Below are 15,843 nucleotides of genomic sequence, written 5' to 3' on the forward strand. Positions count from 1 at the left end.
GAGGAGGAAACATTTCCCACTTGATTCCATTGTTATCAGAGAACCAGTTCCAAATTCATATTTTGTTGCTTGAGGCTTGAAAATCAATACTTGAGAGACAAATGATGGAGGGGGGGGGAGGAAAGTTTGCTTTATTCAGGAAGCTGGAAACCTGGGAAGATGGTGGATAAATGTCGCTAAGATCATCTTCCTCGTCCAGGTGAAGCCAGAGGGTTTTAATTGGGAAGGCACAGGAAAAGGGAGTGGGGTTACATGGGGGAGATGTAGGTGCCCAGGCGGCTAGTGCTATGTGGACATGACCCTGAACGGACTTGCTGGCATCACTGGCAGCTATTTTGGGATGTAGTCAATCCTTATCTTTTGGGTAAGTTTGGTCCTTCACTCCTCAAGGCCAGTGGCGTTCAAATCTCAAGGAAATAAGTTCTGCTACAGATCAAGGGATTTAAGTCAGCAAACAAGGAGTGCATAAGCTTGAAGCAAGTGAACCCTTAAGACTGGGTGGAGTGCTACTACACTATGAAGCCAGGATGACCCTGAGATGCAAACAGGAAAAAGAACATGAGAAAATAAACAACTTTGTTGCAATATTCCTTATAAATGCAGGCGTTAAAATTCTCAACAAAATACCAGCAAATCATATCCACAGCATATTAAAAGGATTATATATCATGAGCAGGAATGCAAAGATGATTCAATATATGAAAATCAATCAGGGCACCTGGGTGACTTGGTTAAGCATCTGACTCTTGATCTCAGCTCAGGTCTTAATCTCAGGGTCTCGAGTTCAAGCCCTGCATTGGGCTTCGTGCTGGGCATGAAGCCTACTTAAAACAAAAAAACGTGAAAATCAATCATTATGACACATCATACTAACAAAATAAAGAAAAAAATCACATGATTATCACATGATTATCTTGATAGATGCAGAAAAAAGCATTTGATGAAATCCAACACCCTTTCAGGATAAAATAACCCAACAAATAACGGAAGGGAATTCCCTTAGCCTGATAAAGGGCGTCTATGAAAAACTCACAGCTAACATCATACTTAATGGTGGAGTTCATGAGTTCGAGCCCCGCATCGGTCTCTGTGCTGACAGCTGGGAGCCCAGAGCCTGCTTCAGATTCTGTGTCTCCCTCTGCCCCTCCCCGGCTCGTTCTCTCTCTCTCAAAAATAAATAAAACACAAATAAATAAATAGCCTTTGTCTCTTTTTCTATAGAATAATAAATCCATCAGTCTCTTGTGAGATAGGTTACGTGAGTCAGACCCAAAGAAAAGGATTAATCCTGAATATGGACCAATGTAGGTTTTGAACCTTCAAGATTGAGGCTGAGCCCGAGACAGGATCCTGCCCAGCTCCTCTGGGGGTGCTGACTGGGGTCAGTGGAAAGTGGGCATTGGGTAACTAACTGTTGCCTCATCTGAGGTTCTAGCTACTTTTTCAAACTTCACCACTGAAATCTGAAGTCCTCATCCTTCCTTAAATTTTTTTTTTTTTTTTTTTCCAGTGAGGGGCGCCTGGGTGGCTCAGTCAGTTGAGCGTCTAACTCTTGATTTTGGCTCAGGTCATGATCCCAGGGTCATGGATTGAGCCCCATGTCGCTCCGCGCGGAGTGTGGAGCCTGCTTAAGATTCTCTCTCTCTCTCTCTCTCTCTCTCTCTCTCTCTCTCTCTCTCCCTCTGATGCTCTCCCCCCACTTGAATGTGCTCTCTCTAAAAAAAATAAAATGAAATAAAATAAAAAAATTAAAACAACTTTTTTCTCTGTTAAAGATCATTATTACCAACATTTCCTCTCTTTGCAGAAATCTTCCTTACTATGTAGAAAACCTCATGTTCCTGCAGGTGCATTTTTCAGTTGGACTTGTTTCAGAAGATGACACAGACACTATCTGACCAGCCAGGTGGCAGGCTCTAGGGGATTCCTGGGTAGCAAGGAATAGGCCTATGATCAAGGCTCAGAGGTGCGTCTAGGGGTGGCAACTTGCAAGGGCCCTGGAGGGCTCTAGCCTCCCCACCATTTTATCTACCTACCTACCTACCTATCTCTTACTGAGATATAACTGACTTATAGCACTGTGGAAGTTTAAGGTGTGCAACATGGTGATTTGATACATTTATATATTGCAATATGAACTAACACCTCTATTATGTCACCTAATTATTTCTTTTTTGTGGGGAGAACAATTAAGATCTAGTTTCTCAGCAACTTTGAAATTGTAATACAGTTGTTGACTATATTGTTGACAACTAATGTTGTTGACTAATAGTAATTATGTTGTGATGGATCTCCACAACTTATTTCTCTCCTAGTTGCAAGTATGTACCCTTACGTATCTTTCCAGTTTTCCCACCTGCAGGCCCTGGTAACCACTATTCTACTTAGTTTCTGTGAGTTTGGCTTCTTTTAGATTTTGCATAGAAGTGTGGTGAAACCATATTTGTTTTTCTTTCTCTGTCTGACTTACCTCAGCACAATGCCCTCAAGGTTCATTCAGATTGTCACAAATGGCAGGATTTCCTTCTTCCTCGCGGCTGAATAGTATTTCATTGTGTCTGTACGCATGTTCTGTATCCATTCATCCCTCGAATAGTTGTTTCCACATCTTGGCTGTTGTGAATAATGCTGCCATCAACGCGGGCGCGCAAATATTTCTTTCATATCCTGTTTCCATTTCATTTGAATATATGCCCAGAAGTGGGATTGCTGGATCTCTCCCCAGGATTTGAATGAGGGAAGAAACAAATTCAGGGAATGTGAGGCACTGTGCCGGCAGGAGCAGGAAGACCCAAGTACAGAGAGTACCATCTGAGCAGAGTGAGTTACCACAAAATGCTAGACATAAGCCCTGAGGCTGTGCCATTGGCTAGTATCACGATCTCTGGGGTGTGGGGCTAAGATCTCTGGAGCCGGACCTTCTGGGTCCTTAATCACTGTCTGCCTCCATTTCGACATCTCTAAAATGGGAACGATGGGAAATTCTGACACAAATAGCAAGGAAGAACCTTGAAGACACCATGGTAAGTGAAATAAGATAGTCACAAAGGACCCTCCGAGGGATGACCATCGCGCCACCACCTGGCCTGCTGGGCGGTGCGCTGCTCTAACCAACCTGTCAGACAGGCCCATGGCCGCGCAGCCATTGGACCAAAGCGCCGGGGTGCCCGGAGCTGCCCAATGGGGAGTGGTGGCCGGTGGGGCGTGGCCGCGAGGACTGCGTGTGAGTTCCCTGGCAGCTTGGGGTTTGCAGAGTCCCTCGGGTCACGAGTCGGGTCTTTCCGCCCCGCCATGGGCCTGGAGCTGTACTTGGACCTGCTGTCCCAGCCCTGCCGCGCCATCTACATCTTTGCCAAGAAGAACCGCATTCCTTTCGAGATGCGCACAGTGGAGCTGCTCAAAGGTGGGCCGAGGCTCGGGTTTGGGAATCGAGAGATCGGGGAGGAACGGGGAGGCCAAATATTGCTTAAAAGGACCTCCGGCGCCAACTCCTTCTCGGGGCCATCGCCGGAAAAGGTGAGCCGCCAGGGAGATCAGAGATTCATCCCCAAAACAGTGCTCCGTCCCACCGAGTAGGCGATGAGGCTCGGCGGAGGCCGAGTAGAGGGGTGGAGAACTTGAAAAAGAGAGACGTCGTGAGCAAAAAGGAAGGCTACACCTGGACATAGGGATAGAGGACCTCCAGAACAGAGATGGGGGCAGGGGGAGGGCTGAGCACAGAGACCGGGGCGGAGCCGAGTCCCTCCTTGGTGGCCCCCAACTGCTGAAATTCGGCAACAACGGTCACTGTCCCAGGGTCTCACTTTCCAGCCCTGCTCTATGCATTGGTCCAGTCTGCACCGGGGGTCCCCCTCTGTCCCTTCCTCCTTCTGCTTTGCCTTCTCCTGCTTTACCTTGTCCTCTGCCTCTCTTGTTCCTGCTGGGTGGGGGTCCCCCTGGGGGTGTGCTGGGAGCCTGAGGGGAGACTGCAGGGAAGGCTGCTGCGGCTTGGTGATCCCTGCACTCTCAACAGGAGGATTTGTTTCTCTGGCAGGCTCCCGAGGCTCCAAGGACACAGTTGGAACTTGGGGGGTAAGAGGGAGGCAGGACCCAGGTATTCCTGGGTGGGCAAGTAGGGTAACTCTCCTTGGCTGAGCCTTTCCCCTCATCGCTTCCCCACCAGTGTGGGGCCCTTGCCTGCTTTTGTGCCTTGGCACTGGCCTGTCCCTCTGCCTGAATCATCATCTTCTCCCCCCTCCAGGGCATTTCCCACTTGTCCTGCCCAGGGACAGAGTATAGGGGAGAAGGCATAGGGACAAGAGAACATCCCAGCCAGGCTGTTAAATAAAGGGTTCAGAGAGCAGTGTGTTTCACTAGGAGAGGAGGGCAGGTGTGTCTGGTGAAGAAGAAGCAGTCTCAGGGAGGGAAGTGGGAGGACGGTGGGTGTGTTTGAGGCTAGAGGGTGAAGGCAATCATATACGGCTTTGAGGAACTTCCACCTGATCCTGGGGTAATAGGGAGCCACTGAAGACTGTTGAGCAGGATGGCAATGAGCTTAAGTGCTGTTCAGAAGCTTCTCTCTGGCAGCATCTGAAGGAGTAGGAACCACCCAGATGCGCTCAAGCAGAGGCCTGTGTCCCCGGGGACACTAGGCTGTACCTTTTGGGGACAAAAATGTGACTGTCCCAGCTCCAGCAGAGCCTAAAGGCAGGGCCAACCCCCGCGTCCCTAATGGCCAGGACAGGGTGAATAAGGGGACACAGAAGAGCTGGTAGAAGTTCTTTGCAGGTAAACAGATACCAGGAAGAGGCCACTTCTCTGTATTTGGTGACCTTACCTTAGAGTCCACAGGGAAAGGGGCACTGTATGAAGTCAGAGCTCCATTAGGGTGAACAGCCACCCTGCTCTGAAAGCTTGGGGCACCCTGAATATGAACTTATGAGGCTGGGGATGGTGCAAAGGTGATGGGTGGGGTGCATACGAAGGCCCAACTGAAGCATCATATCCTACACCTTGGGCTGTGCACAAAGGGACTTGGCATGGGCTGACTAGGTTCATTTTGCAACATTTGGCAGAGTAGTCTCTTGTTCCTTCCAAAGTGGCCCTCACCAGCCTAGGCCATGCAGGAGAACAGCTGGGGGCTGGAGAAAAGTCATGAATTTGGGGCCTGGGCATAGGAGGGAGTGGGCACAGGCCATGCAGGCCTCAGTGGTAACTCCCTCCCCCAACATGATGGGCTCTCCGCAGGCCAACACCTCAGCGATGCCTTTGCCCAGGTGAACCCCCTGAAGAAGGTGCCTGCTTTGAAAGATGGGGACTTCACCTTGGCTGAGAGGTAACTGCTACCAGACCTCACTGGAACCATCTTGGCCTACCCCTTTATTTTAGAGACAATTCATGCATACTCAAGGGCCCTCTAGGTCCACCCCTGTCACAACACCTTCATAACCCAGGGCAGGAGGAAGCTCCAGGGGCCTTGTCTGCTCTGTTCCATGATCCTGCGGCACCCCCAGCGTTTCCTATAGGATGCTTTAGGGAGAACAGAGACGACAAGAAAGCCTTTTTGAGCAATCAGGCCGTCTGAGGCTAGGCTGGATGCCAGACGATGAGAATGGATGCAGGCTAAGAAGAACTAAGCTTCTTTAAGGCTTAGCTTTGATGGTAGGTCTCTGGTCAGAAACTGTCTCCGAACACTTGGCAGGATATTCTGCTGTGGGCTTTTGCCCGGTGGTAGGATGAGCCTCAGATAGACTCTCAGCTCTTCTGAAACTGTGCCTGGGCAAGTCCCTTCACTATTCTAAGCATGGCTTCCTTGTCTGAAGAATAAGGCAAATACCTTGGCACATTGTCAGGAAGATTAAAGAAGGGACTCTGTATAAAGCCCCTAGCACCGTGTCCTTCCTCCCCTGCAGTGTGGCCATCCTGCTCTACCTGACCCGCAAGTATAAAGTCGCTGACCATTGGTACCCCCAGGATCTAGAGGCCTGCGCCCGTGTGGATGAGTACCTGGCATGGCAGCATACGACCCTGCGGAGAAGCTGTCTCCGGGCCCTGTGGCATAAGGTGAGGGTGGGGAGGTCAGTCAGGGTATCACCCCAAAGGGGCTAAAGCACCATCGCATTCTTCTTTTCCATTTGGAGAGTCTCTACTGCTCTGACTTTGACTCCACTAATTCTTTCTTCTGTTGCCCCCACGATGCTATGAAACCCATGTAATACAGTCTTTATTTGAGATACTTTTTTTTTCAGTTCTAGAAATTCCACTAGGTTCTTTTTTAAGTTTCCATTTCTGTGCTGAAATTCACCATCTGTATACCTGCTTAGTCCATATTTTCTTCTAAATTCTTTAGCATATTTATAATCATTACTTAAAAGTCTTGGTCAGCTAATTTTATTTTTATTTTTTTTAAAGATTTTTTCTTTTGAGTGTTTATTTGTTTTTGAGAGAGAGAGGAGATAGAACATGAGCAGAGGAGGGACAGAGAGAGAGGGAGACACAGAATCTGAAGCAGGCTCCAGGCTCCGAGCTGTCAGCACAGAGCCCGGCGCGGGGCTCAAACCCATGAACAGTGAGATCATGACTTGAGCCGAAGTCGGATGCTCAACCGACTGAGCCACCCAGGTGCCCCAATTTGTCAGTTAATTTTAATACTTTGGTCCCCTGTGGACCTATTTCTATTGGCCGTTTTTTATCCTCCTGATTATGGGTCACATTTTCTTCTTTTTTTGCATGTCTCATAATTTAATATTGTGTGCTACATATTATGTTTGAAAGAAGGTAGAGGGACGCCTGGGTGGCTCAATTGGTTGAGCATCTGACTCTTGATTTCAGCTCACGTCACGATCCCAGGGTTGTGGGATTGAGCCCCACATTTGGCTCCATGCTGAGCATGAAGCCTGCTTAAGATTCTCTCTCTCTGCCTCTCTCCTCTGTGCTCTCTCTCTCTCTCTCAAAAATAAATAAATAAATAAATAAATAAATAAATAAATAAATACAAACTTTACAAAAATAAATAAAAGAAGTCAGAGATAGAAGTACATACTAAATGCCTCTAGAAAGAGTTTGTATTTTCCTCCGTCAGGCAGCCATGGTATGAGGTTAATTTCTTCCAGCTAATCAGGAGGTGGGCTAGGTTGTAGCTTTAGTTAGTTTCAGTTCATCTCTGGTTTCAGATATCTTTTTTTTTTTTCTAAGTTTATTTATTTATTTTGAGGTGAGGAGAGGCAGAGAAAGGGAAAGATAGAATATCCCAAGTAGGCTCTGCACTGTCAGCACGGAGCGCAATGTGGGGCTCGAACTCATGAATTGTGCAATCATGAGCTGAGCTGAAATCAAGTATTGGACACTTAACCGACTGAGCTACACAGGTGCCCCTGTTGTTGTTCACAACACCATTATTCACAGTAGCTAGATGGTGGGAGAAACGCCAGTGTCCATGGATGGATGAATGGATAAACAAAGTGGTATGTACATGCCAAGGAATATTATTCGGCCATAAAAAGGAAGGAAATAATGCAATATGTTATCATATGGATAAACCTTAAAAACATTATGCTAAGTGAAATAAGCCAGACAGAAAAAGACAAATACTCTATGATTCCACTTTTCTATATTTATTTTTTAAGGTTAAAAACTTTTTGTTAAGTTTATGTATTTATTTTGAGAGAGACAGAGATAGCATGAGTTGGGGGGGAGAGGGGGTGGGGACAGAGAAAGAGAGGGAGAAAGAGAGAGAGAATGAGAGAGAGAGAGAGAGAGAGAGAGAGAGAGAGAGAGAATCCTAAGCAGGCTCTACGCTGTCAGCACAGAACCGGAAGTGGGGCTCGAACCCATGGAATCATGAGATCATGACCTGAGCTGAAACAGTCAGACGCTTAACCGACTGAGCCACCCAGGCGCCCCTATTTTTTAAGATTTTAAATTTATTTGTAAGTAATGTCTGTACTCACTATGGGGCTTGAACTCACAACCCTGAGATCAAGAGTTTCATGCCCCATGGACTAAGCCATCCAGGTGCCCCTTGTTTTATCTTTTTAAAGATTTTTTATCACTTTTTTTTGAAGTTTATTTTTCTTAGTAATCTCTATATCCAACGTGAGGCTGGAACTTATGACCCCAAGATTAAGAGTCGCACACTCCTCTGACTGAGCCAGCCAGGCGCCCCTGTATGATTCCACTTATGTGGGATCTCTAGACTATTTCAGTTCATAAAGATGAGAAAGTAGACAGATGGCTACCAGGGGACGGGGTTTGAGGCGGGGGGAGGAGGGAAAGGGAAGTTGTTTAATGGGCACAGAGTTTCAGTTTGGGATGATGAATGAGTTTGGAGATGGATGCTACTGGACCCCTGAGTCCAGTTCTTGAATCTCAATGTCACAAAAATAAACACTGAGAAAGAAAACAGGCAGAGTTTATTAGAGATAGCTTGTACACAGGGGAGCCAACAAGAAAGAGGAATGTTGCCACCCGTCCCCCCCCCCCAACATGTGCAGCTTATAAAGGCACTTTTCCAAAGGGTGAGGGGCTGGGAGCAGGGAAACATCTTTCAGTCCCACGGTCATTATCTTGTGATGGTCACTTTTTAGTGGACAGTCACAGGATGCCTCTCTTCATGGTCAACATTCTTTAGAGCTCTTGGTAAATAGAAATACTCCTGCAAGCAACATTTAAATTGTTACTTCTAATTTTCCCCGGGTAACCATTACTCCCTGATAGTTGTTATCTCTCATTCGTTCCCTTTCCCAGAAGGAGATATTTGTCTCGAAGCATATGGAAACTTTTTTTTAAGGTTTATTTATTTATTTTTTGAGAGAGAGAGATGGACAGTGTGTGCAAGGAGGGGGAGGGGCAGAGAGAGGGAGACAGAGAATCCCAGGCAGGCTCTGTGCTGTCAGCGCAGAGCCCAACTTGCTTGAACCTTTTGAGATTGAGAGAGGGCGGGGGGGTGGGGGGAGAGAATCTTAAGCAGGCTCCATGCTCAGTGAGGAGCCCGACATGGAGCTCAATCCCATGACCCTGGGATCGTGACCTGAGTCAAAATCAAGAGTCAGGGGCGCCTGGGTGGCGCAGTCGGTTAAGCGTCCGACTTCAGCCAGGTCACGATCTCGCGCTCCGTGAGTTCGAGCCCCGCGTCAGGCTCTGGGCTGATGGCTCGGAGCCTGGAGCCTGTTTCCGATTCTGTGTCTCCCTCTCTCTCTGCCCCTCCCCCGTTCATGCTCTGTCTCTCTCTGTCCCAAAAATAAATAAAAAACATTGAAAAAAAGAAAAAATCAAGAGTCAGATGCTCAAGCTGACTGAGTCGTCCAGGCACCCTTGGCTTTTTTTCTTTTATTTTTTGTTCTTTCTTTTATTTTCCATTTTAAATAGTTCTATAATTCTTTGATGGCTTTAAAGAAAAATAAGATTATTTTCTTTCCACCATTATTATGATGGGAGTTATGGTTTTTGTGACTTTGGTATCCAATAAGAAATGGGATTCCTCATTTTTAAAGTGTATGGGTCATCGGGGCGCCAGGATGGCTCAGTTGGTTGAGCATCCAACTTCGGCTGAGGTCACGATCTCACGGTTCATGAGTTCCAGCCCTGCATCAGGCTCTCTGCTGTCAGCATGGATCCTACTTTGGATCCTCTGTCCCCCTCTGTGCTCCTCCTCTGCACACACACACACACACACACACACACACACACACACTCTGTCTGTCTGTCTCTCTCTCTCAAATAAATAAACATTAAAAAAAAAAACCATTTAAAGTGTATGGGTCATTGGCTTTATTGTTCTATCTCCTGTCATTTTATATATAACAGAAACAGAAAACAAAAGCCAAAAAACTTCTTGGTGGCCCTCATGCCTTCCTGAGAGGCCACCCAGCTCTGGGATCTGGTGGGAGTCCTTCCAGTTCACGATTTTATACATTATTACATTTATGTGTACTCATAAACAAAATAAAGTTTTGCTTTGAGTGTTTAAAGTTTTATGTAAGTTCTCCCCATATCATTCTGCAACGTGCATTTTTCTATATTGCCATGGGTGGATCTAATTTATCCATTTTTAACCTACTCTGTAGTAATTCATTATATGAATACATCAGAATGTATTTATTACCCGATTATGGTCTTTTATATTTAATGAGGAACAGGGGCACCTGACTGGCTCAGTGAGTAGAGCATGTGACTCTTGATCTCACCCTGTGTTGGGTGAAGAGATTACTTAAAAAAAAATAATAAAATCTTTTTAAAAATTAATTATTTATTTATTTTAATTTTATTTTTTATTTTTTAAAATTTACATCCAAATTAGTTAGCATATAGTGCAACAATGATTTCAGGAGTGGATTCTTTAGTGCCCCTTACCCATTTAGCCCGTCCCCCCTCCCACAACCCCTCCAGTAACCTCAGTTTATTCTCCATATTTATGTCTCTTCTGTTTTGTCCCCCTCCCTGTTTTTATATTATTTTTGTTTCCCTTCCCTTATGTTCATCTGTTTTGTCTTTTAAAGTCCTCCTATGAGCGGGGCGCCTGGGTGGCACAGTCGGTTAAGCGTCCGACTTCAGCCAGGTCACGATCTCACAGTCCGTGGGTTCGAGCCCCGCGTCAGGCTCTGGGCTGATGGCTCGGAGCCTGGAGCCTGTTTCCGATTCTGTGTCTCCCTCTCTCTCTGCCCTTCCCCCGTTCATGCTCTGTCTCTCTCTGTCCCAAAAATAAATAAAAAAAAATAAAAAAAAATAAAAAAAAAAGTCCTCCTATGAGTGAAATCATATGATTTTTGTCTTTCTCTGACTGACTAATTTCACTTAGCATAATACCCTCCAGTTCCATCCACGTAGTTGCAAATGGCAAGATTTCATTCTTTTTGATTGCCCAGTAATACTCCATTGCATATATATACATTCTTTATCCATTCATCCATTGTTGAACATTTGGGCGCTTTCCATACTTTGGCTATTGTTGATAGTGCTGCTATAAACACGGGGGTGCACGTGTCCCTTCGAAACAGCACACCTGTATCCCTTCGATCAATGCCTAGTAGTGCAATTGCTGGGTCATAGGGTAGTTCTATTTTTAGTTTTTTGAGGAACCTCCATACTGTTTTCCAGAGTGGCTGCACCAACTTGCATTCCCACCAACAATGCAAAAGAGATCCTCTTTCTCCGCATCCTCGCCAACATCTGTTGTTGCCTGAGTTGTTAATGTTAGCCATTCTGACAGGTGTGAGATGGTATATCTCATTGTGGTTTTGATTTGTATTTCCTTGATGGTGAATGATGTTGAGCATTTTTTCATGTGTCGGTTGGCCATCTGGATGTCTTCTTTGGAGAAGTGTCTATTCATGTCTTTTGCCCATTTCTTCACTGGATTATTTGTTTTTTTGGGTGTTGAGTTTGATAAGTTCTTTATAGATTTTGGATACTAACCCTTTATCTGATATGTCGTTTGCAAATATCTTCTCCCATTCTGTCGGTTGCCTTTTAGTTTTGCTGATTGTTTCCTTTGCTGTGCAGAAGCTTTTTATTTTGATGAGGTCCCAATAGTTCATTTTTGCTTTTTTTCCCTTGCCTCTGAAGATCTGTTGGCTAAGAAGTTGCTTTGGCCAGGGCCAAAGAGGTTTTTGCCTGCTTTCTCCTCAAGGATTTTGATGGCTTCATGTCTTACATTGAGGTCTTTGATCCATTTTGAGTTTACTTTTGTGTATGGTGTAAGAAAGTGGTCCAGGTTCATTCTTCTGCATGTCGCCGTCCCGTTTTCCCAGCGCCACTTGCTGAAGAGACTGTCTTTATTCCATTGGATATTCTTTCCTGCTTTGTCGAAGATTAGTTGGCCATACATTTGTGGATCCATTTCTGGGTTCTCTATTCTATTCCATTGATCAGAGTGTCTGTTCTTGTGCTGGTATCATACTGTCTGATGATTATAGCTTTGTAGTATAGCTTGAAGTCTGGGATTGTGATGCCTCCTGCTTTGGTTTTCTTTTTCAAGATTGCATTGGCTATTCAGAGTCTTTTCTGGTTCCATACAAATTTTAGGATTATTTGTTCTAGCTCTATGAAGAATGTTGGTGTTATTTTGATAGGGATTGCATTGAATATGTAGATTGCTTTGGGTAGTATTGACATTTTAGCAATATTTGTTCTTCCTATCCAGGAGCATGGGATCTTTTTCCATTTTTTGTGTGTCTTCTTCAATTTCTTTCATAAGCTTTCTATAGTTCTCAGTGTATAGATTTTTCACCTCTTTGGTTAGATTTATTCCTAGGTATTTTATGGTTTTTGTGCAACTGTAAATGGGATTGATTCCTTGATTTCTCTTTCTGTCGCTTCATTGTTGGTGTATAGGAATGCAGCCGATTTCTGTGCATTGATTTTATATCCTGCAACTTTGCTGAATTCATGAATCAATTCTAGCAGTTTTTGGGTGGAATCTTTCGGGTTTTCCATATAGAGTATCATGTTATCTGTGAAGAGTGAAAGCTTGACCTCCTCCTGGCCAATTTGGATGCCTTTTATTTCTTTTGTTGTCTGATTGCAGAGGCTAAGACTTCCAATACTATGTTGAATAACAGTGGTGAGAGTGGACATCTCTGTCTTGTTCCTGACCTTAGGGGGAAAGCTCTCAGTTTTTCCCCATTGAGGATGATATTAGCGTTGGGTTGTTCATGTATGGCTTTTATGATCTCGAGGTATGATCCTTCTATCCCTACTTTCTTGAGGGTTTTTATCAAGAAAGGATGCTGTATTTTGTCCAATGCTTTCTCTGCATCTATTGAGAGGATCATATGGTTCTTGTCCTTTCTTTTATTGATGTGATGAATCACATTAATTGTTTTGCGGATATTGAACTAGCCCTGCATCCCAGGTATAAATCCCACTTGGTCGTGGTGAATAATTTTTTTAATGTTTTATTGTTGGAGCTGGTTGGCTAATATCTTGTTGAGTATTCTTGCATCCATGTTCATCAGGGAAATTGGTCTATAGTTCTCCAAAAAATAATAAAATCTTAAAAAAAATAATAAAGGGGAACAAAACCACTTTTTAAAACCCTAAGAATTTTTAATCTACCAAATTGGAACAGAAGGGAAATGTAGAGAGTCCACAACCTCTTGCAGGGGTGAGGCGGATAATAAATAGAGGGAAGAGGCCTAGGTGGGGTTCTGCAGACTGAGAGCCCATGAACATCAGCCTTAGATACTGAGCAGGGATACCGTATGGCCAGCACCCTTTACATTCAAAAGAAGCTGGAGGGGCACCTCGGTGGCTCAGTCAGTTAAGTTTAAGCGTCTGACTTCGGCTCAGGTCATGATCTCATAGCTCGTGGGTTCGAGCCCCACATCGGGCTCTGTGCTCACAGAGCCTGGAGCCTGCTGCAGATTTTGTGTCCCTCTTTTGCTCTGCCCCTCCCCTGCTCATTCTCTGTCTCACTCTCTCAAGAATGAATAAACATTAAAAGATATTTAATTAAAAAGAAACTGGAAGTCTGGACTCTCATATGAAATGTCCCGTGTTAAATGTCAGCAACTGATCCATATTTTTAAAAACTCTGTAGCCAGACCAATGTTATTAGCTCAGAACTGGCCTCCAGGGCACCAGTGGGCGATCGTTGATTCTGTCTACCTTGTATGGGAGAGGAAACTGAAGCCCAAAGCCAGGGCTCGTGTACGATCCTAGTCCTGTGTATCTGTTTACCTGTATCTCAGGCTCTCCCAAATGACCTTACCAAACAAAGCATGAAGCCTCCCTCTCATGATCCCCATCTATGTATCTCCCAGACAGCTCTGCCAACCTTGAGGCTGTTGATGGCTTCCCCCTAAAACACCTTCCTCCTGGAATCCTGGACACCACTCTTTCTTGGCCCTCCCCCTTAGTCCCTCAGAAAATGTTGGTTCTACTCTTGACTTAGTCTTTTCTTGGCTGTGCCTTTCAGGCAAGTGACGGTGCCTCTCTGGGCCCCACTTTTCCATTTACAAGAGGAGTCATGGCACTATTATTATTCCTATATTATAGACGGGGAAACTGAAGTTCAGAGTGTTTGAGGATTTTGTTTTGGGTCCACACACTCTATAAGTGGCAGAGTGGAAATCTTATTAGCTTATCTTCCTAATTACTTATACAGTAAGAGGTACTGGCTTTATATTCAGGGGGAAAGATGTTATAAAATAGATTGTTCCCAAGCCTAATACCTACTTCCAAAATATAAAACTCATTGTTCAGGTCCCCTTTGAGTCCTTCTGTTGGATGCTCCTGAGGTTCAGCCATCAGAGATCACAGAAGAAGGAATATTTCTGGGAAAGATGGTCCTCTGGGAGTTTCCCTGCAGGCCTACCCAGGCTATAGAAGAGAGGTGCATGCAGCCAGAAAGCAGCTCAAACTGGGGTGGGGAGGCACACATGCCTTCCTGCCCCTGAGGCTGGCTGGGCTGGCCCTTAACCCTTTGCTTTGCTTCCCCACCTACCAGGTGATGTTCCCTGTTTTCCTGGGTGAGCCAGTATCTCCTGAGATGCTGGCGACCACCCTTGCTGAGTTGGATGTGACCCTGCAGTTGCTTGAGGACAAGTTCCTCCAGAACAAGGCCTTTCTCATTGGGCCCCATGTCTCCCTGGCTGACCTGGTAGCCATCACAGAGCTGATGCATGTGAGTGGTATGGATAGGGTGGGCCTGCTCGGTGGGGAGGGCCCTGGGGAGTTGCTGAAGTCTTGCCACTGGCTGTGCTTATCTATGGAAACCTCTTCTGGAGCTATGTGGCCCCCACACCGGGCAGATGCTGCCATTCTTGACCTTGCCAACCCACCCCCATCCTGTTCTCTTTCTCCCTACAGCCTGTGGGTGCTGGCTGCCAAGTCTTTGAAGGTAGACCCAAGCTGGCTGCATGGTGCCGGCGTGTGGAGGCAGCAGTGGGAGAGGATCTCTTCCGGGAGGCCCATGAGGTCATCCTGAAGGCCAAGGACTCTCCACCTGCAGACCCCACCATAAAGCAGAAGCTGATGCCTGCAGTGCTGGCCATGATCCGGTGAGCCAGGAAGCCTTGTACCTGCTCTGTCCAGGATAGTTCGCAAAGCATCTTCATTTCCAATCTCCCATGGGAGGTTGGCTCAGAGGGCAGGAGTGACTTGCCTGAGTCCCACTGCCCCTCTGCTCCCCAGGTTAGATCCCTACACCCACACCATCTTCCACAGCGGCCTGAAAGCCACAATGAGAACGGAACACCCAGATCTTATCTCCTTTAATCACTGCATTTCGTTTTCAGTTTAGGAAATAAACCTGGGCTCAGCCTGAGCCTGTGCTTCTAATAGTGTGTGATTTATTTGACCTTCTGTCCTGGCCCTCGTCTTCTTCTCTATCCCAAAGACAACCCCCTTTCCTAAGCCCTATGGGTCAGCTTCTCCGTGATGGTTTCCAGGAGTGAAATGAACAAACGCTCTCTAATCTTCTAGTTCTTGGAGAAAGTGATTTGTCAGCACAGAGGGCAGCAGGCATCCCATATGTGGTGGCTGTAGGCATGGTGATCAATCGGTTGGCTGGGCCAACCTCCCAGGATATGGCCCTTTGGCACCAAGTGCTGTAGCTCATGTGTCCTGCCTGTGTTCTGCAGGATTGGTCAGGAGGGGAAAATCCAAATAGCAGCTCTCCTGGTCAGGAAATCAATTATGCAGGCCTTAAAGGCCATGCCTATGATCTGTAAACCATAAACAGGCATAGTGTGCTGAGAATGCATTTTATTTATTTATTTATTTATTTATTCATTTACTTAGTTACTTATATTTTATTTTAAGTAGGCTCCACACCCAATGTGGGGCCTCAACTCACAACCCTGAGATTAAGGGTCACATGCTTTACCGACTGAGCCAGGCAGTCACCCCACTAGATTGCATTTT

The 15,843-nt window shown here is 45.8% G+C and overlaps 1 protein-coding gene across 2 annotated transcripts; it reads left to right on the plus strand.

Annotated features, from left to right (window-relative positions):
• Positions 1-3,205: 3,205 nt before the first annotated feature.
• On the plus strand, positions 3,206-15,258 carry LOC109277454 (glutathione S-transferase theta-1). Of its 2 annotated transcripts, XM_019467127.2 has the most exons (5): positions 3,207-3,403; positions 5,227-5,314; positions 5,892-6,042; positions 14,426-14,602; positions 14,788-15,258. In XM_019467127.2, the coding sequence occupies exons 1-5, from the start codon at positions 3,292-3,294 to the stop codon at positions 14,980-14,982; spliced, it is 723 nt and encodes a 240-aa protein (XP_019322672.2). In that variant the 5' UTR covers positions 3,207-3,291; the 3' UTR covers positions 14,983-15,258. The 2 variants fall into 2 exon arrangements, with proteins under 2 accessions (XP_019322673.1, XP_019322672.2); XM_019467128.2 differs by lacking the exon at positions 5,227-5,314 and having other exon boundaries at positions 3,206-3,403.
• Positions 15,259-15,843: the final 585 nt, after the last annotated feature.

This window comes from Panthera pardus, unplaced genomic scaffold (assembly GCF_024362965.1).
Source record: "Panthera pardus isolate Hobbes unplaced genomic scaffold, ASM2436296v1 HiC_scaffold_15, whole genome shotgun sequence".
Classification (NCBI taxonomy): Eukaryota; Metazoa; Chordata; class Mammalia; order Carnivora; family Felidae; genus Panthera; species Panthera pardus.

Coding starts and splice junctions, on each gene's coding strand:
- LOC109277454 (XM_019467127.2), top strand. CDS start 3,292: ATGGGCCTGGAGCTGTACTTGGACCTGCTGTCCCAGCCCTGCCGCGCC. Junction 3,404..5,226: donor CACAGTGGAGCTGCTCAAAG/GTGGGCCGAGGC, acceptor GGCTCTCCGCAG/GCCAACACCTCAGCGATGCC. Junction 14,603..14,787: donor CCATCACAGAGCTGATGCAT/GTGAGTGGTATG, acceptor TTCTCCCTACAG/CCTGTGGGTGCTGGCTGCCA.